Source organism: Mytilus trossulus, chromosome 2, assembly GCF_036588685.1.
Source record: "Mytilus trossulus isolate FHL-02 chromosome 2, PNRI_Mtr1.1.1.hap1, whole genome shotgun sequence".
NCBI classification, from domain to species: Eukaryota; Metazoa; Mollusca; class Bivalvia; order Mytilida; family Mytilidae; genus Mytilus; species Mytilus trossulus.
The window spans coordinates 14924142-14946884 of NC_086374.1; the positions used below are offsets into that span (position 1 = coordinate 14924142).

Consider the following 22743-nt stretch of genomic DNA (forward strand, 5'->3'; position numbering starts at 1 on the left):
TTTTATCCGTTATCCTTCCGTTAATGTCCGTTTCACATCCGTTTTATCCGTTAGGCGTCCGTTAGGTGTCCGTTAGGTGTCTGGTAGACGTTCGTTGGTGAATTGGTCTACCGGATCTCCAACGGATGCATAACGGACACGTAACGGATACAAAACGGACGAGTACCGTACAAAATGGACGCCTAACGGACGCCTAACAGACGTTCAACGGACATTTTATCCGTTGGACGTCCGTTCAAAGTTTTGAACATGCTCAAAATTTTCCACCGGACAGAACGGACGTCAACAGATAAAACGGACACTTAACGGACACGCAACGGATATGGACGGACGCCTAACGGATAAGAACGGAGGTCTAACGGACATCAACGGATTGAAAAAAAGTTATCCGTTAGGCGTCCGTTCGAGCTATCCGGTAAGGTGTGACCGAGGCTTAAAGTAAATTTTCTTTTTACACCAATAAGAAGTTGAGGTATAAATTTACCATTGTCTGTCATTTTGCCCCTGCTTTATAGTACTTTTCAATCTAACATATAAGATTTCTATATTTTTTTCTCTTTGCTTGCTGAAATGTAGTGACTTTTAGGTACTGTGGATTCATTTATTTTCGTGGGTATTAATTTTCGTGGATTAAGGAAAACTTACAATTTCGTGGATATTTGAATTCGTGGTTTGCCGATTTCTGTGTACAAAGCGTATAGGAAATTTGTAATTCGTTGAATATATGAATTCGTGGTTCACCTGTACCCACGAAAGCCACGAAAATTGGTATCCAACGAATAATAATGAATCCACAGTATGTTACAGTGGTGTATTGATTAGCATCAGTCGATGTTTTGTTCTGGTTGACTTATTTTTTATGTCATTACAACCTTTAGGTATTTATATATTTAATGATATGTGAAAGAAAATCTAACATTGTCATTTTACTGTGAGAAGATGATGTAATTATTGACCTACTTGGAATAAAGTATTTCTATTTTAATAGGAAATTTTATAACTTTAATGCATGGTCAAAACACATCTATTTGATTTTATGAAGCAAACATGTTATAGAAAATCAACCATTTCAGGATAAAACAAATATACAAATTCTTGTTACCTTACTTTCAGAATAGCGAGCAGCAATGTCCACTTTGGTTTCCCTCATTATTCAAAACACAGCTGATATATCTTATAAGGTATCTTATATATTTTATGAGATATCTAAGATATAATATGAGATATCTAAGATATAATATGAAATATCTTATATATTAAATGAAATATCTTAAAAGTTAGAAAAAATGGTAAAATGGCTTTCCATGCATAACAATTTTCAGTGGGATAGACAACCTTGGAATCCAAATATAATGGAAGATATTTATCAAAAATATGAGTTGGGTAACTTTTGTTAGATTCATGTTTATAGATATATTTTTTACTAGAGATCAGTGCCTGTAGTATCTCTGTGCAAATCAGATCTCTTAGATTGAATAAAATTATCTGGATTTAATATTTTTCAGTATCAGACCAACTACTTCAACCCCAGTGCCAAGTGCTTCAACCAGTGTTAAACAACGTAAAATGCAAAGACAGGATAAAATACAAGAGGAAACACCATTTTTGGGAAATGAGAATGAGGCTGATGTGACAATTAAGGAGGGTGCCAAACCAGAAAAGCCTCAAAACAAGGCATCCCTCACAAAAACATTGTTTAAGGTGTATGGAGTCGACTTGTTTAAATCCTGGGGATGTAAATTGGTATATGATTTTCTACAATTTACCTCCCCTCTACTACTTAAGTAAGTGAACTTGATTCCATTTAACAGATTTCTTAAATATAGAATATGATCTGGTAGTGATATTTTATTTTGGTGTGATTTTGTTTCTTAATCTGTTATATTTTACATATTTTATGTATTTTATAGATAACTACACTTGATCCAATACTTGAAAATAGCAAAATCATGTTTGTTATTCTCATAAGAATTCAAAACTATACTTATTATTTCAATGTGACGTTTTTCTCTCTTGGAAGTTTGATAATAACATATGTACCTCATGTTTTGTTGGAATTAGAACATGGCTTTGCATGGTTTTGCAAAATTTGTGTATAAAGCAAAAGAAGGGCATAATATTTTAATCTGAAATAGTTGGAAGTACTTAATAATGATGAGGAATTATAAGCTACCTTGATCTTTCTTGGTTTGAAATGGGTTCATCTTCGGGGTTTTTTTTTCTCGTTTTTTTTCAGTGCTTTGATTGGCTACACAAACAAGAGAAATGCTGGTCATCCTGTATCAGAATGGCAAGGATATATATTAGCTGCTGGATTTTTTGTTGTTGCAATTTTCCAATCAACATTTTTCCATCAAAATTTCCATATCTCTATGACAACAGGAATGAGAGCAAGGTCAGCACTGATTGCTGCAGTGTTTAAAAAGGTACTGTAATGTGTTAAGAAAAGTAAGTTACTGTAGATTCATTAATATTTGTTGGATTCCAATTTTTGTGGATTTCTTGCGTACAGTAGAACCATGAACTTAAGTGTTCAACAAATTACAAATGTATGCAGACTTTGCCACACCAAGAAATCAAATTAGAAATCCACAAAAATGCAAGTTGTCCTCAAATCACGAAATCTGGTAACCACAAATTTAACAAATGAATCTTTGTAATGTGTTTGTAAAGGTATGCCGGTTGCTTCTGTTTCCAAAGATGATATGGCAATGCCACGCATTGTTCTAGACGGGTATACCAGGTAGATTATATAAAGAAAAAGGCTCAGTACAGTACAAGTACAACTATAAAGACAGTACAACCATTTTTTAAGTTTGAATCAAAGTTCATCAACTCATTTGATATCTAGTCTGTTTCAGTGGCAGATCCAGAAATGTCTAAGAGGGGGCATGCTCCAGTCGTGCTTCAGTGATTCCCTATATAATCAACCAATTTTTCCCAGAAAAAAGGGGGGCCCTGGGACCCATCTAAATCTTCATCTGTGTTTAAGATATTAACTGATGACTAAGCTCCTGTTATGGAACACTGTTTTTATCAAAAAGATAGAACACTATTTTTTTTAAAGACAGAACAACCATTTTTTAAGTTTGAATCAAAGTTCATCAAATCATTTGGTATTTAGTCTGTTTCAGTGGCAGATCCAGAAATGTTCTTAAGTGGGGACCCACTGATTGCTTAAAGGGGGCCTGCTCCAGTCGTGCTTCAGTGATTCCCTATATAATCAACCAATTTTTTCCAGGAAAAAGGGGGGCCCTGGGACCCATCTAAATCTGCATCTGTGTTTAAGATATTATCTGATGACTAAGCTCCTGGTATGGAACACTGTTTTTATCAAAAAGACAGAACACTATTTTTTTTTATTGAAATCAGAATTTGTAAATTTATATATACAACTAATATTTTCCTTGTTTCTTTGACTGAATGTTTGGAGCTTGTTATTGTCATAAATGTCACACTTATTTTGTCCTTATATGTTGTTTGTCACTATTCATATTGAGACCATGATTGAAACATACTAATTTCTACATTTTATGATCATTCAATACATTAATATAGTTTACAAATTTTCAAATAATTGCATCTCAGAAAATTAATAATACATACAGTGTTTATGATTTATCTAATATTCATATGCTGTGCCATGCATACAAGTTGCTCAACTATGTTGAATTGGCATAAGAATATATCAGTTTGCCAGTTTTTACACTAAATCCATGTATAAGAATTAAGATGATGGTCTAAAATTTGATGTTATGCCAATTTAAACTTTGTGGTTTATAGTAACAGTCTTTTTTCTGAAATTGCAAGAAATGAATGTAGATTTTATTTTCAGTCACTGACGATGAACAATGAAGCAAGGAAGTCATCAACAGTTGGAGAAATTGTCAACTTGATGTCAGTTGATTGTCAGAGATTTCAGGATGTGGCTGGTCAGTTATGGATGATCTGGTCAGCTCCATTACAGATTATACTTGCCACAGTGTTGTTATGGCAACAACTTGGTCCCTCTGTATTAGCAGGTACATATTTAAAAATTCAAAAAGAATACTGAAAGAAGGCAATGTTAAAACTGATTTTACAATAGCATTGCATTGCATATTTAAGGTGCCTTTCTTAGGAAACAGAAGTTGATTTCACACAAAAACTTTGAACTAAGATTAATTGTAAGTATACTGATTTTTTCATGACCAATCTTAGTTGTAGTGTTTTTGTGAAACCTACCCCAGAATAGCAGGATATATATCAGATACCTGAGGATTCCAACATCCTATTTCATCTGACACATTTTCATGGTCCTAAAATCTGCTAATCCTTGCAGAAAAAAACCTGAGTATTTCAACATCCTATTTTATCTGACACATTTTCATGGTCCTAAAATCTGCTAATCTTGCAGAAAAAACCTGAGTATTCCAACACCTTGTTTTATCCCACATATTTTTTCTGGTAACCCTGTGCATATATATAATACATACTCAGAAATTAAGTGATTTATTTTGCTCATTAAAATGATGATAAGATGGTTTGGTTGTGATACTATTACAATGATTCTAGTCAATACTGTTCTACCAATTTATATATTACACAAAGATTAGTTTAATTTTTATTCAAGACAGTGATTTTCCACCAATAGGTCATTGCTGTAATCATGTCTTTCCCCTGAAAAAGATCGTCAATTTTGCATGCCTTTATGAAGTCATATACCAGATAGAATGCGCTCCTGTATCCCTGCTCTAGTAAATGTTTCCAGCACTTTCATAAATGGGTAGTATAGAAATAATTAATGTTCCGTAAGTACATAATCGTGATTGCCGTATGACTGAGGGAGGGTGACCATCCTTTTTTCAATTTTAATTTCCCAAACATTTTGTGCAGTATATAATAAAACTTTTTCACCCGTTTGCTCAACATTTGTTGGAAATTTCTATGCATACTTTTTTGTCACATGGTGATGGAAGTCACAGGACAGATTCGTCTGAAAACCGTATCCCGGAACTGTCCTATGAAATGTAAATTGTAATATATAGCAAGGATGGTGAAAACTGGTTACAGTTTATCATTACATCGAGAGTCACGTCTCAGTCATTAGAGCTGAACGGGCATGCTGGGCCAGCTCTCCTTTACCCGCTATCTTCGATGAGGGTTAAAAGTTAGATGTTCAACGACTTACTACTTTAGATGACAGAAACCAATCCAAGGCGTACAGATAGGCATAGTAGTGGTGTACCCGCGTAAACATGCACTCCAAAACCATTGTATCATGGGTAGTGTTATGCCGATTATATAAACGTCCGAGGGCTGTATCCATTCCTAGGTGTTGGGTGATACAACCATCATTTCACTGCCTTACGGCTTTGGTCCTGATAACGCTTCCTGTCATCTATAATACTACGTCCGAGATCATCTACCAGTACTCCATCATCAAGGTTAGCGGGCTGCCAAGCTGACCAAACTGGCCCTGAAAGCAGCCGTTGTGTAGTAAAGAAAACAACAAAATAGTCAACAAAACAAAAAACAACTCACCAAAACCAAGATGGCGGCCTCCACTTGGCGTCCTTTGCTACCTGTTCCTGACCCAAGGCACAAAATATTCAAACGTTCACCAATCGCCTTCGGGCACCGAGCTGACCGTGCGAGGGCTGAAAAGCCAGTCAAGGTCGTTAAACACTTCCATATATATGGTTACAGTCAATTGCTGATTGATATATGTAGTCTTTACCAGTATTAATAATGTGCACAATCAACAGAATAATATCATTAAAACTTTAACTTATTTTATTAATTGTAATTTTAGGAGTGGGAGTCATGTTATTACTAATCCCAATAAATATTGTCATATCAACCAAACAACGGAAACTACAGGCAGACCTGATGAGATATAAAGATAACAGAATTAAAATGATGAATGAAATACTTAGTGGTATGAAGGTAGGTTGAAGGTTATCTACAGTTACTAAGACCATATGAAAATAAAAATATTAACCTAAAAGCCTATTGATTTCAGGTTTGAATGTCAAATGTCCTGTGGCTTTGGGACCCTGATATATTAGATAGGAATGCCCTTTATCATCAAGCCTCAAACATACCTTTTTAACTATTAGTCAAGTCAAATGAGCCTTTGTTTTAACCCACAAATCATCAAATCTCTTTCTGTATCTTTAGCGTCAAATGCAGTAAAACATTTATCTTTCTCATTTTAGCAAATATCTTACTGTCATTTGTCATATGGGTTACCCCACTCTGACCCTCATATCAATATTTGAAAGTAATGTTAAAAATTAGGATGAAATTTCATTTCAAGCTGGTATATTCACAAATATGACTTAAAAATGCATGATAAGATATTTATAATAAGTTTTATATTTCAAAGGTAAGAGCGATAAAAGCCATAGACAATCTGTTATCTTAAGGTAACAGGTACATACATGAGCCATTTTATAGATTTTTTATAAAATTTAGCGTTTAACAAGAACATCAAGAATCTGAATCACATTTTAAGATAAAAATTTATTTCTTTAAACTTTGTCCTTTTAGAGATATAGGAAATTAAATATATGGCAGGTATATGTATAACTGTAAAGAATACTTGTTGATATCCTTTTAAAATTATTCTATCTCAAAATCCTCTCCAACACTCTAAATAGATTTTTTTTTTGATTGAAATGTTCATTTTATTGAAACTAATTTTTACATATTTTGTAGGTATTGAAGCTGTATGCTTGGGAATCCTCTTTTCAAGACAAAGTAACAGCAATTAGAAAGAAGGAAGTAGATGTTTTAAGACAATATGCCTACCTCAATGCATTCAGTTCTTTCTCCTTCACTTGTGCTCCTTTTCTTGTAAGTACATTCAATAAGCTTTCTAGTTCATTACATTGTTGCAAAATTCGCCAAGTTTAGTAATCCAAATTGAGACAGCTTATTGATAATCCCAAGTTTTTGGGATACGATTGCTGTCAAGCAATCTGTAGACTTATACCATTGACCCTATGACACACTCCCTCACGTCATTCGTTTTATTCTAAACATTCGGCAACATCTCAGATTCTTATGATTGTCTTGCTTTAAAAGGTAAAAACAAGCAAAACAATTGAACATAAACAACTTTCCTGTAATGTTTTACTCATAATCTTCATGTATGATATTTTCCTTGACTTGTATGCGTGTTTTTAACAATACGGAAAATCAGAATTAAACAGTATTTATATTTAGTGTTTTTATAAATTTAGAAACACGTCAGAGGGAATTCCCAAATTTTGATAACTTGCGAGAGTTCTCTGAAAGCCGATCGATAATTCTATTTCTGTCACAAGAACTGAAGTGGAGTATTTCTATATTTTACCGTTATGAAACTGATATTTGATACTGTACTCTCATAAAGAAATGGAGAACCATTCATCATATCATTTAATAAACGTTCTTGTTCCAAATCGCAAGTCGAGGTTTGTTTATGTATTAATGTCCATGCGTGGTCTCACTAATTAGAGACAAAAAGAATTGTAGAGACAAAAAGCGTCAAGAAGCGACAAGAAGAATAATATTAGCAACAAGAAACTATTTAGCGACAAGAAAACATTTTTTTATTTATATTACTTATTCGAAATAAATATTAAAAAAATATGCAAAAGAAAACAATTTCAACGACAGGAAAGTTAATTTTGATAGGGGGGGAAATGAAACTTGTAAATCTAATTCAGTTGCTACATTTATTTACATGATATTTTATAAGGTATCACAAGAAGTATATTTTGTCTTTTTATTTGTTTTTAAAACCATTTTTGTACAATATATAATTAACTTGCAAAATGCATCATTTGTGCATAATTGTCCAGAAAATTCATACACAAATTGTGAAATACAAATTAAGAACTGAAATCAAACAAGAGGAAAACATAATTAAAATGTGAATATTTTTCATCATTTTATTTAGTGTATTGTCTCATTTAACGATATTTATCATGTTTATGCATATAGATTGAAGATTAAAGGAAACTGATGACAATCTTGAGTTTTCAACAGGTGTTCACTATTCGGTACACTAATTTTATATTCTGGTGCGTGTAATTGATGAAGGTGTTAATGGATGTTATTGTTGCAATAAAACAAAGGACACGCACCTAGTTAATCTCATTTGTTGCTCTTAATTGTGTATTACCTTAGAGTGAAGCCACAGCTAATGTTGGTCCTATCAGGAAAAATTAATTGTACAGTTAGGAAGGAAATAATATTTCATGTTTTTGTTTTATTAAATCCTTCAAAAGGAAGGTGACAAATCTGTTTTTATTATACGACCGCAAATTTTGAAAAAATTTTCGTCGTATATTGCTATCACGTTGGCGTCGTCGTCGTCGTCGTCGTCGTCGTCGTCCGAATACTTTTAGTTTTCGCACTCTAACTTTAGTAAAAGTGAATAGAAATCTATGAAATTTTAACACAAGGTTTATGACCATAAAAGGAAGGCTGGTATTGATTTTGGGAGTTTTGGTCCCAACATTTTAGGAATTAGGGGCCAAAAAGGGCCCAAATAAGCATTTTCTTGGTTTTTCGCATTATAACTTTAGTTTAAGTTAATAGAAATCTATGAAATTTTAACACAAGGTTTATGACCACAAAAGAAAGGTTGGGATTGATTTTGGGAGTTTTGGTTTCAACAGTTTAGGAATTAGGGGCCAAACAAGGGCCCAAATAAGCATTATTCTTGGTTTTCGCACAATAACTTTAGTTAAAGTAAATAGAAATCAATGAAATTTAAACACAATGTTTATGACCACAAAAGGAAGGTTGGTATTGATTTTGGGAGTTTCGGTCCCAACAGTTTAGGAATGAGGGGCCAAAAAGGGACCCAAATAAGCATTTTTCTTGGTTTTCCCACCATAGCGTTAGTATAAGTAAATAGAAATCTATGAAATTTAAACACAAGGTTTATGACTATAAAAGGAAGGTTGGTATTGATTTTGGGAGTTTTGGTCCCAACAGTTAAGGAAAAAGGGGCCCAAAGGGTCCAAAATTAAACTTTGTTTGATTTCATCAAAATTGAATAATTGGGGTTCTTTAATATGCCGATTCTAACTGTGTATGTAGATTCTTAATTTTTGGTCCCGTTTTCAAATTGGTCTACATGAAGGTCCAAAGGGTCCAAAATTAAACTTAGTTTGATTTTAACAAAAATTGAAACCTTGGGGTTCTTTAATATGCTGAATCTAAAAATGTACTTAGATTTTTGATTATTGGCCCAGTTTTCAAGTTGGCCCAAATCGAGGTCCAAAATTAAACATTGTTTGATTTTATCAAAAATTGAATAATTGGGGTTCTTTGATATGCCAAATCTAACTGTGTATGTAGATTCTTAATTTTTGGTCCAGTTTTAAAATTGGTCTAAATTAAAGTGCAAAGGGTCCAAAATTAAACTAAGTTTGATTTTAACAAAAATTAAATTCTTGGGCCTCTTTGATTTGCTGAATCTAAACATGTACTTAGATTTTTGATTATGCGCCCAGTTTTCAAGTTGGTCCAAATCAGGATCTAAAATTATTATATTAAGTATTGTGCAATAGCAAGTCTCTTCAATTGCACAGTATTGTGCAATGGCAAGAAATATCTAATTTCACAATATTGTGAAATAGCAAATTTTTTTTTAATTAAGAGTTATCTTTCTTTGTCCAGTATAGTAAGCAAGAAATATCTGCAAGATTTTTTTTTAATTGGAGTTATCTTTCATTGTCCAGAATCAACTTAAATCTTTGTTATATACAATATACAATGTATATTCACTTTTTACTACCAACTGATAAATTTAAATAATCTTTACCATTCAGTGATAACAAGCAGTTTTTTTACATCTTAATATTTTAGTATGTATTTAAATGAGTAGTAATTGTTGCAAACTCCATTAGAATATTTTAATTGAAATTAGTTTTGGAATAAGGGAAAGGGGGATGTGATTAAAAAATTGGGTTCAATTTTTCTCATTTGAAATTTCATAAATAAAAAGAAAATTTCTTCAAACATTTTTTTGAGAGGATTAATATTCAACAGCATAGTGAATTGCTCTAAGAGAAAACAAAAATTTTAAGTTCATTTGAATACATTCATTCTGTGTCAGAAACCTATGCTGTGTCAACTATTTAATCACAATCCAAATTTAGAGCGGAATCCAGCTTGAATGTTGTGTCCATACTTGCCCCAACCGTTCAGGGTTCAACCTCTGCGGTCGTATAAAGCTACGCCCTGCGGAGCATCTGGTTTTCATTTTATAGCGTTTACATTTCCTTTGCTCTTACACATGTTTAATTTCTACATCTATCAATATGATAATAAAAAGTACACAATCTCTTCATCGAATTTGTTTTTATTTCTTCATCTTTCAATATAATCCTAAAAAATATTTTAATGTATGTGATAACAAAATGTATTCTTGTCGCTAAATAGCTTCTTGTTGTCACTTATTATTTTTCTTCTTGTCGCTTCTTGACGCTTTTTGTCGCTAATTAGTGAGACCCCACATGCGTGTAGTTTTCCTGATTTCAAGGGGTATCAGATTGAGTGATTCCCCGCTTCATTGATTAATTTGAAACTCATGGGATTCTTTCTATGTCTGTCTGCATATGGAGGGCTATTGTTGTTGCATAATTTTAAATCACATGCATAATTTAAATTAAAATAAATGTTTCATCGTAAAAATTACCTATAACACCCCTTCAGCAGAAATGGAATCTTCCATGTTATCGTTTCGAGTTGTCTCCCGTTTCGAAGTATTCGTCAAGAAGAATTAACTCGTTAATGCCGGTAAACGTCGTATTATATTAAGAACGATCTCAATGTAAACAGAGGAGTGTGTACGGAAAGGAGTCATGCCCTCTGACCTAAAGGAACTTCAATAATTAAAGAGTAAGAAATGGGGTTCCTCCTAAACTGGTCCGCCGTTCTATATATAGCTTCGCACCGAAGGTCAGTGTAGCGATAAGTGAACACAATATGATAGGGGTCCAGTTTAGGGTTCCTCCTAGAATTGCGGTGATAAGATACGGAAGCAAGTTAACTCGTACCACGGCATTGGAACCAAAAAAGTTAACTTGTACTACTGGGAAGTCGTAACATTCAGAAAAATATATAAAAATATGATGTTTTATGGGTTTCTGTTTGTAAACTTAATAGAACAAAGTTGAATTACTTGAATTTAACACAGGAGTTAAATGAAAACATAGACAAAAATAAAGAATGTTTTAAAGCATTAAAATGTTTTAACTGATCTTTCAAACTAGAACATAGGCGGATCCAGCCCCCCCCCTTTTTTTGTGGAAAAAAATTGGTTGATAATAAAGGGAATCATTGAAGCATGACTGGAGCGGGCCTCCTCTTAGGTCAGTCAGCGGACTCCCCCTTAGGAAAAGTTCTGGATCCGCCACTGTAGAACTTAATCCAGAGGAAAGTTAAAACATTGCTTTAACTGTACCTTATTAAAATTGAACATGTTGAATATGTATATATCCAATTTAAGTTAATTAAAGCTGTAATCCATGATCACAAATTGAATGCTATGTTTACAATTGTTGAAAGCCATGTGCTTTTTTTGCGGGGAAAATGCGGACCCCCTTAACAGGAATCAGTTAAATTTCATTGTTACATTTATTTATAGACAGTAAAAATAATTTTGGCAATCATTTTGACTAACTGCTAAGATTTTATTATTCATGAAAAATTTTCTTCGGGTGAAACTGAATATACCTTAATTATCTACATCTGCCACAGTATTTTCTATCCAATATACAAGGAACATAAGCTACAAATTGGTCATTGTACTTTCAAATTATATACATTTTACAGACTTAAGAGGTATTGGGTGAAAGTAACATATATCATGTATATTCATCATTTAACACCATTTGAATGCATTTAAATAAGTTGGTACGAGTTAGCAATGGTTCGAGTTTTTTTTTTTTTTTAATGGTACGAGTTTACAATGGTACAGGATAACTATAATTCGATAAAACACAATAAGTACATGGCTCATACACTTGTAACGGGGATTGGCTATTCTTTAAGTTGAGTGACTATTCAGATTGTTACATTTTGCATGTGCAGTTGAATTAGTTTAGAGAATAATACTATCCAGCTGTACCAGGGTTACCGGCCAAAAATGCTTGAGACTCGCGCATGTTCATGCTTTTTTTGCAACAGTATTCTTGGATCTATTTCTTTCCTCTTTGATCTTTTGATTTAATTTTTCTTATGAGTTTGTACGTCCCTTTGGAATCTTTCACCTCTCTTTTCCTGGCCATGAATGTAATCATAAAAAAGTATGGTATGATTGCCAATAAGACAACTTTCCATACAGAACAAAGGACAAAGCTATGAAAGTATACAGATCACAATAAAAAAATTACAGTCGTTTATGATGAGCAAAACCCATACCATATAATGCAATCCATGGAAGAACAAAAAGTATTATAGTTCAAAAGGGAATCTAGAACATGAAATAATGACCCTTTCTGTAGATGCACTTGTTATATATTTCCTAAATAAAAACTCCTTGGATTTTTTTATATTTATGTGCACAATGTTGTTTCCTTTGTGTTTTTTCTGAAACAAAAGGTATGTCATTCCTTCATAATCATTGGTCTTTATTAATGGTACAGCTAATTTTCAAATGCTTGTAGAGTAAAACTTTGGTAAGGTTGCTTGCTCTGTTTGTATACACATTTATTCAAGCATTGTAATCAAAATTGACATCTTCAAACAATATATATAGGCAAATTTTAACCTATATATATTAAATTTAAATTTGATAGTACTTCATCCCAATTACAATAACTTTTTACAATATACAAACAAAACAAGCAAACTAACCAACATCTTGCTTTACATGCATTAGGAAATAAGCTGTAAATCAAGTTGATGTTTTTGTCTTCCCATGAAGTGTCTATTTGTTCTATTTTGAAGGTAACATTAGCCACCTTTGCCACTGCATGAAATGTCTATATGTATTATTTTCCAGGCATCATTAGCCACGTTTGCCACCTACATTATTTTTTTCCATCTAGTGTCTATTTTTTTTCTTTTCAGGTAACATTAGCCACGTTTGCCACCTACATTATGTCATCCACAGAGAACTATCTTGATGCTCAGAAAGCTTTTGTATCCCTGTCATTATTCAATATTCTCAGATTCCCCATCAATTTACTGCCAATGATGATCTCATTCATGATACAGGTAAATATTACACTATAATAAATGGTTTTCAATTTTGTAATTTTTGAATTGTACATGTGGAAAGAAAAAGCCTAAGAGTATGGAATTAATTTCATTTGATTTCGTTCTTTTTCTCAGGACTAGAAAATCATAACCTTTAATTTGAAACTGTTAAATTCAAACTGGATGTCTTGATATAATACCTCTAGTATCAACAATGTAGCTGTATGATATAACTCCATGAAATTTAAGATTTAAAAAAAAAAGAAAAAAAAGGAAAGAATAAGAGCAACCAATAGAATAAATATATTACATGTATAGACATTTTGGGTTGATCATATGCTCTCCAACTGTAGACTTGCTTATATAAATGAATGTCAAAAATGAATTGCTTTAAGTCTTTGCAAGTTTTGATTTTTAAATCAGTTTAGAGAAAAATGGTTCTTGAATATGGCAACTGTAAATTATGTAATCATAACACAACATTTTAACACATTTAATGTTTAAAGAAATGATTTATTTTTCAGACAAATGTTTCAATCAAGAGATTATCAGCCTTTCTAAAGAGTGGTGATTTAAACTTAGATAATGTACAACATGAACAGATTTCCGGTATGTTTTATAAGTGGATTACACGTTATTGTAGCTTATATAAGATGAGAGGGATCAATAAAAACACTTGACATTAACTTGACATTCATACTCAGTTTTTTAATTAACGTAATTTCTGAGCTTCAGCAATTCAAATAGCAACCAAATATTAACAAAATTAGATAACCATGCATGAATATCAAGAAACATGGTCATTAAACAATCGATACAACAAAACAGATTTGTTAAAAATGTTATTTAATTTCTTATTGAAGTTATAACTTGTTCTTATATGATATGACTTAATATTCTATCTGTGTCCTTCCATCTGTCAGACAAAAATTTGGTCACTTTTAAGCTCACTTCATTGTCTGTTGTCAGATTTAAGGTTGGTGTATTTTGTAAATATTTATAATGATTGTGAATATGATTGTTTGATATAAAAGAGTTTTATAAAATACAAAAAGAATAAAAATATGATATGAACATGTAAATAACATTCTATATTTTTATCTGAAGTTTTGCAAATGGAAATATGATTTTGAATTTTGTTTAATCATTTGAATTTGAAATATAGTTTTATAGAACTAATTGATAGGCATTGTTGAGAAATATTTATACTATGAAAGATGTGTTTTACATTTTAAATATAAAAGGTTCTGATAAAGTAAATATTATTCACAGGTAGATCTATGTGATTTTCATACTAGAGGATGATATTATTGCAGTAAAATTGTCATCGTCCATCTTCTTTAACTTTTACAAAAATCTTATCCTCTGAAACTACTGGGCTAAATTTAACCAAACTTGGCCACAACCATCATTGGGTTGTCTAGTTTAATAAATGTGTCCGGTGACCCGGCCAACCAACTAAGTAGGCCGCCATGGCTAAAAATAGAACATAGGGGTAAAATGTAGATTTTGAATTATAACTCTGAAACCAAAGCATTAAGAGCAAACCTGGCAGAAATTTAATTGTTCATCAATTCAATATCTATCTGCCCTGAAATTTTCAGATGAATTGGACAACTGGTTGTTGGGTTGCTGCCCCCAATTGGTATTTTTTTTTAAAATGCCCTTTTGGTTATTATCTTGAAAACTATTATAGATAAAGATAAACTGTACACAGCACTAATGTTCAGCAAAGAAAGATCTACAAATAAGTCAACAAGACTAAAATGGTCAGATGACCCCTTTATAAGTTATTGCCCTTTATAGTTAATTTTTAACAATTTTCACAAATTTGGTTAATTTTTGAAAATTTTTACAAAATATTATCCTCTGTAACTAAAGGGCCAAGTTTATTATAGATAGAGAAAATTGTAAGTAGTAAGAATGTTCAGTAAAGTAAGATCTACAAACACATTACCATCACCAAAACACAATTTTGTCATGAATCCATCTGTGTCCTTTGTTTGATATGCACATAGACCAAGGTGAGCGACACTTAGTTTCTTTTTAGGCTCCCTGAAATTTGGTATCAAGTTTTAGTTTACTTATGTTATTATCACACATTTGCTGTAAAAGATTATGTTCACATTATCATTGCAGGAAAAGTGATCAAAGTAGAGAATGGAACCTTCACCTGGGACAGTGAAGCACCTCCTGCACTTAAAAAGTAAGATTGTAATTTGTATTAGAAATATAATCAGATTAACATACTGATCAAGATGGAATGGGGCAGAGTTTAATAATAGATCTTAAAAATTTGTATTAGGCACTAAAAAGGAAATTCAGAGCTCACCATCTTATTTCAGGGATAAGAAGCATAGACAGATCCAGGGGGTATCCTGATTGCGGTGCTTTGCTTTTGCGCCAATTGGCATTTCATTTGCGCCAAAAAAATCTTTCATTTGCGCCACAAACCATATTTCATTTGCGCCAAAAACTAAATCTTTCATTTGCGCCAATATTACAGGTAAGTACAGGTAAATACACGTAAATACATGTAGATACAGGTAATAATAGTATAAAACATAAAAAAAAATCAAAAAGTCTTTTGATAATAAAGAACAAATTCCTCAGAAATCAGTTATCATAAAATCATACAAGTTGTGCTAAAACCTCGATAAAATCATACAAGTTATGCTAAAACCTTGATAAAATCATACAAGTAATGCTAATATCATACAAGTAATGTTAAACCTGAATAAAACCTTGATAAAATCATGAAAGTAATGTTAAAACCTTGATAAAAACAAGAGAAAGCACTATACACTAGAGTACATCATTGAGACATTTGTTAGCACTATAGTAAAGTTAAAAGTCTGTTCTGGCACAAAATTTATATCCAACGTTATGATCCAATTTTGATGTACGTTGTAGCCTGAATCTTCTTTACAACGTCAACATATATCCAGGGGGAGTTATGTACAAAAAAGCAAAATAATTGTAAATAATATTTAACTTTTCCGTTATATTACCTGTCATACCTGTAACATGGCGCAAATGAAGGGTTGTTTTTTTGGCGCAAATGATATATAACCTTGTGGCGCAAATGAAAGGTTTGATTTTTTTAAAATTGGCGCAAATGAAATGCGCCCCCTGATTGGCTGGTCCCCTTTTTGTGGGGAAAATTTGGTTGATTATATAGGGAATCACTAAAGCATGACTGAAATTTGTGGTCTGTCAGTGCCCCTTTATAACAAGTTCTGAAACTATCACTGAGGAGGCTTTCACATTGTACAGTAAGCTGTAAATTTACATAAGGAAATTGACATTTGATTTAGTCATTTATGAAATAGTTATTATTATTTAAAGATATGATTATTGCAGAGATCAACAATTCCATCTTTGAATGAAAAAAACATAAATTTTCACCTTAGTCCAAAAATATTTGATGTCCTACAATTTTTGCTGACCCTACTATGGAATGGACATTCTTTTACTTGCAAAAAGATTTTTGTACACCTTCCAAATTTATTTTTTCATATATTTTATATGAAAATGGAAGAACAAGAATAAATTATGTATATTTTTTTTTTTATTCCAGCATTGATTTAGAGGTAGCTGAGGGAGAATTAATTGCTGTAGTAGGAACTGTTGGATCAGGAAAGTCATCATTGATATCTGCATTTCTGGGAGAAATGGACAAGTTACAAGGAAAGGTCAATGTTAAGGTCAGTTTGACGTATTTCTGATCCCCTTTGCTGCTTTTGATATAAACAGAAAGTAGCCCTGCCCATAATTTGTTTATTCAGCCATTATGGTTTAAAAATGACTGTTAATTTGCTTAGAAATATATAAGTCATAAATTAATGCTCAGTTTTGATTTAATATTTATAAATGGCCACCTGTTCCCTTGTGCAAGCATTTTCTTCCATGCCATAAATGTTGCATTGTATATACTTTTCTTCTGCACAAGAAATAAAACAAGATATCAGAATCTGTCCCCAGATAATATAAAATAAAAAAGTGACATTAATGCAGTCAACCATTACTCCTATATAATAGAACAGATAAATGTACAGTTCATTATTTTATAATAAGTAGATTATCTGAATTATCTCCCATTAATAAGAATTTGTTGAATTTTGGGGGAATCTGAAAAAAGATGCCAAATTTAATTTATGTGAAAATGTAGACTAACCAATTGTGGTCATTTGCAAGCATATATGGCAGAATACTCCCATACTGATGTAATGCAGGCAATGCTAGATTCTTCACTATATAGAGACTGTACCATAGCCAATGTGTATTTTATAGGGGAAAATAGCATATGTACCACAACAGGCATGGATACAGAATGCCACTGTTAAAGATAATATTTTGTTTGGAAGAGAAATGAACCTGTCAAAATATGATCAAGTGATTGAATCTTGTTCTTTGAAAAGAGATTTTGAAATCCTAACAGGAGGTGACATGACAGAGATTGGTGAGAAGGTATGTATGAGGTGACTTTTATCCAACTCAGTCTGTAATTATCCATAGCATGGCAATCAACACTGTCACATTATACTAATAATTACGAACGTTCTGGTAATGTGAATTTTGAGGGGATGGCTTCTGATCTTTAGGTTAACTGTATTGAGAATTCACAATTTTAAGTCAAATTGGCAATAAAATGGCTAAAGACATTACATAGCATTTTTATACCATATCAAATATAACTAGGATAGTTATCTTAAACAAAATTTAGTGATAGAAAATGAATGAATGAAAATTTGTATTCAACAAAACATTATTGATCCAAAGTATTATTATATATTATAAAATATGTTAGAACATTTTACACTTGTTGTTATAAATAAAAGGTTAATTTATTGATATTTGAATTGCAGGGAATAAATTTGAGTGCTGGCCAGAAACAGAGAATCAGTTTAGCGAGAGCTGTCTATAACAATGCTGATATTTACTTGTTGGATGATCCACTGAGTGCTGTTGATTCACATGTTGGTAAACACATGTTTAAAAATGTCTTTGGCAAGAAAGGACTCTTAAAAAATAAGGTAATATTTCACTAGACCATATGCCAAAAAAATAAATTAAGCTAGATACAAATCTAATTTAATTTGTACAACAAGAAGGTGATGGGCATCCTCTTTAACATGAAGACCATTGCTCATTATGGTACAATTGACATCAACCTAAAAAATGAAACCCATTTCATTGTCTGTCCATTCTTTCAACAAATAATTCTATCACAATATTTCTTTTTTTATACGTTCTATAAACTTAACTGAATTATTTCATATTTGCAATCGGGTTGCATCACTTTTACCGTTCATGAGTTATGCCCTTTATTAATGGAAAGATTATTGAATTTTCCATTGCCATTCTCTAACTTTAGTTTGCCTCAACCAATTGTTATGAAACTAATATACAAAATGCTTATTACCTCAAAACACAGATCCAGTTTTAATGTGGGTGACATCACTTTTATAGTTCGCTAGTTATGTCCCTTCATAATGTTATGTGCAAGTGGGACATTTTTCTCTATTTATTTTAACTTGTATATATATGTCATATGCTCAATATGCCATTCTGGAGTACTTTCAAAAAGGTACTTCCTTTAAATATATCTGTGACTAATTTTCAGACAAGAATTTTAGTAACACATGGTATCCAATGGTTACCAATGGTTGACAGAGTAATAGTGTTGGTGGATGGACAGATTTCAGAAATGGGAACATATGAGGAGTTATTAAGTCACGAAGGAGCATTTGCACAGTTTCTGAATGCTTATTTCACTGAGGTCAAAGAGGAGGATGAGGAGGTTGACCTTGATAATGATCCTGAAGGTGAAAATGTACCTTATGCATGAAAAGATGATATCATATATAAAGATAATCTACAAGATGTTATGAAGTTTGTCATTAAGAACATTATAAGATATATCAAAAAATGATAACATTTCACTTTACACTAGCTACATATATCATTCTGACCATGGTGGCTTAAGTTTCATGCTTGAAGGGCTTAAAGTAAATAATAAAAGTCACACCCTATATTTTTCTGTATCTCCTTTAGTTTAAACATATTTATTTAGAGTGGATTGGGAAACAAGTTTTGCAACTTATATTAATCCCTTTTCACTTTGCGGGTATGAGTGCTGCCTTGTAGCGGCATTAGCCTACTCTTTTTTCGAAAATCTACAAGGTGTCTTTAATGTGCAAGAGATATGGCTCTCTCTTAACACGGGTCAGCCATTTATCGTCCCCTTCCGATGAACTATCATCGTTTCCTTAAGACCATACTCGCAAATGGTGTCAAGGGAGAGCAGAAAATTGAGTTCCTGAAATTTTCATCCCAAACGGGAATCGAACCAGGAACCTTTGTGTTAGTAGTCCGATGCACTAACCACTACACCACGGCTCTCTATCTGTGTATCTCCTTTGGGTATGGAAATCATTTTATTAAGTACAAAACTATTTCTGTAGTATAATGATCAACAGTGTCCTTCTTAACCCTATATATTTAATGGACCAGTCCCAGACTTATTTGGCAGATTCACTTTATTGAAGTGATAAGTTTGATTTGCAAATAAATGTTTATTTTTATCTTATAGTAAATTATTGTTTGTTGTGTTACTATTTATCTATAGAACTATTATAAGTCTTATAAAATCAAAATCAAATGTTTTTTTAAAAATTTATTTTGTAGTGATTGAAGAAAAGTGTCGTATCCTTGAAAGATTTCAGAGTGTGACACATGAAAAATGTTGGTTTGACAAGGGAAAGCAAACTGAAAGGTACAGATTTATAATAAGAATTTCTAACTTTAATAATTTTATGTCCATTTATAGTTTCACTGAAATTTTCTTTTCATCCTTTATTTAATACATGTGCGATAATGCTTTTTACACAGATGCGTGAAATTATTGATTAAAAGTTCTATATCCGTGTTGTATAATTTCATGAAAAAAAAGGAAACTGATAGATTCTCCTTCATTATTAAAATACCAAAAAAACCTGATAGTTTTTTCGTTGAAAATTGAAATTGAATTGTTTGGAACATTTCATTTTCTAAACAGGAGGGCAGATAAGTTACAGAAGAAGGCTAAGTTAATAAGAACAATCTCTATGATAGACCAGAGTGCCTTACCTTCTACAGAGAATAAAGTGAAACAACCAGAGAAAAAAGTGGACAAATTAATTGAGAAGGAGAAAGAAGGACAAGGAAAGGTATATGAAAATGCATTGTTGTAGTAGCTAAACAATGGGTAATAGTCTGTGTGTTATTCTTTATAGTGAACCCTTTTAACTTTGCTGTTGTTAGAAAATTAAAAAAATACTTTCATGTTGTTAAAATAGAAAGGTTAACACTTTTTAAAAGAGTGCAAAAAAAATGAAACAGGTATAAAACACATTGCTGCTGTTTAAAAGGCATCATGTGTACATTTTTATTTTACAAATATTTCAAGAGAGTTGTCATCTGCTTATTTATTAAATAAAACTTATTGTTTTCCCAACACTTCAATTCAGATTCCTTATATAGTAACATAGTTTTACCTTATCTATTTATAGATTGAATGGAAGGTTTTCATGTCATACTTTAGAGCAGTAGGGATTCCCGCTATGGTCATTATCTTCCTGTTATTTTCGGTTTACCAAGGAACCAGTATTTTTGCTAACATTTGGCTCAGCTGGTGGAGTGACGATGATCTGTTAGCTAATAGAACTTTATCCAACACAACTTTATATTCTGATAGAAATACAATGTATTTAGGAGTGTATGGAGGTCTTGGAGTAGTGCAAGGTATGATATTTATATTTTAGGAATTGTCTCTCAAAACTAAAGTTTTCTATGTTCAACTAAAACAAGTAGATCAACTAAAATATCAAAATGGGATGATTTTAAAAGTTTATTAAGATATTGGAATAGTTCTTCTATTGTAATACTGATTGAAAACAAAATCTATCAAAACTTTTCAAAATTTGAGCTCCAGGCCTGTAGAATTAAAGTTTATCTGATACGAATGATTTTCTTTACAGCTGTTTTGATATTGATATATTCACTGCTTGGTACTCTGTCTTATCTGAAAGCTGCTGCTAAACTTCATCACAACATGCTTGTCGGCATCATGAGAGCTCCAATGTCATTCTTTGACACCACACCATCTGGGAGAATTGTGAATCGTTTCTCTGGAGATGTACAGACTATTGATGTGACCTTGCCAATGACCTTTAGAATGTGGATCATGATTGCCTTCCAGACATTAAGCACAGTGATTGTTATATCAATCAGTACACCTATATTTTTAAGCGTCATCGTTCCATTGGGAATATTTTACTACTTCATTCAGGTAATATTAAATATCACAACAGCACACTTATTTTGTCTGTTTGAAGATAAAAAAAAATCATCTCTTCAACAAATGTAAAATCTTGAAAAAATTTCAATTACAGTCAGACAGTATATTAATGAAATTTGAAAGTAGAAAGTATGGACCTTATATGTCATGTTTAAAATGTAAGACTTTATTTTAATTTTTTGGTACTAGCATCCCAAGTAAATAGCCTCTAGTAAATCACATTGGGATGATTTCTTATTGTTTTCTCTTAAACAGCATCTAGTGAATTGTATTGAGATGATTTGTTTATGTTTTCCAGAGATTTTATATTCCATCATCAAGACAGTTGCAGAGACTAGAATCTACATCAAAATCTCCCATTTTCAACCACTTTAGTGAAACATTGAGTGGAGCTACAAGTCTGAGGGCATATAAAGCACAGGACAGATTCATCCAGGAATCACTCTACAGAGTGGACAAAAATATTAGTTACTATTTCACTAAAATAGCTTCACAGAGGTAGGTCTAGTTTTATTATAATCACTCTGTGGAGTGGAAAAAAAGTATAAGTTTATTTTATTGAACTTTTACCTTGCTGTACACATCTATATTTTATGTTTGGATTTGGTAGTAAACTTAGGATAAAATTATTAAAAGAAATATTGCTGCATTTTGTTTATTACAATTTGTTTATGCATGAGCCATGTGGACACTCAGCAATTTTCACAAGAGTTTGTAACAATGGTATGCAGTGAGAACATTTTCAAACAATTACACAATTAGGCCACAGAGGCTCCTGATCTAGAAGGTCACCTATAATAGAGGGGGGAATAGGACCTTTATCGGAACTCTGGAATCATGTGTTTTTTAAGCTCAGGATTTCGGGATTGATCCTTTCGGGATCCGGGAATTCTTTTTTTCTGATTTCGGGACGTCGGGATTTCGGGATTTCGTGTTTTTAAACCCAGGATTTCGGGATCAGGACCCTCCTATCCCCCTCATAATATGCTAGATAATCAGTATCATTGGCCTGTGTATAAATACAACAAAAAAGTTATTTGTTAAAACACATGTGATTGTTTAAAATAATATTTTGCTTCTAATAGATATATGAAGATGGGGTGTGAGTGCCAATGAGACAACTCTCCATCCAAATAACAATTTAAAAATTAAACCATTATAGGTTAAAGTACGGCCTTCAACACGGAGCCTTGGCTCACACCGAACAACAA

General features: G+C 32.2%; 1 protein-coding gene across 1 annotated transcript in view; it reads left to right on the forward strand.

Moving 5' to 3' along the window:
• The window catches only part of LOC134706569 (multidrug resistance-associated protein 1-like), a 35243-nt gene that overhangs the window by 7343 nt on the left and 5157 nt on the right, over window positions 1-22743 (forward strand). The window contains exons 8-24 of the mRNA XM_063565609.1: window positions 1506-1784; window positions 2237-2426; window positions 3836-4022; window positions 5795-5928; window positions 6703-6840; window positions 13063-13209; window positions 13716-13800; window positions 15331-15397; window positions 16772-16898; window positions 17485-17661; window positions 18060-18227; window positions 18818-19019; window positions 19882-19969; window positions 20252-20402; window positions 20745-20976; window positions 21213-21523; window positions 21831-22030. Of these exons, the coding sequence (XP_063421679.1) occupies window positions 1506-1784; window positions 2237-2426; window positions 3836-4022; window positions 5795-5928; window positions 6703-6840; window positions 13063-13209; window positions 13716-13800; window positions 15331-15397; window positions 16772-16898; window positions 17485-17661; window positions 18060-18227; window positions 18818-19019; window positions 19882-19969; window positions 20252-20402; window positions 20745-20976; window positions 21213-21523; window positions 21831-22030 (2883 nt within the window). The remainder of the gene's footprint in view (window positions 1-1505; window positions 1785-2236; window positions 2427-3835; window positions 4023-5794; window positions 5929-6702; window positions 6841-13062; window positions 13210-13715; window positions 13801-15330; window positions 15398-16771; window positions 16899-17484; window positions 17662-18059; window positions 18228-18817; window positions 19020-19881; window positions 19970-20251; window positions 20403-20744; window positions 20977-21212; window positions 21524-21830; window positions 22031-22743) is intronic.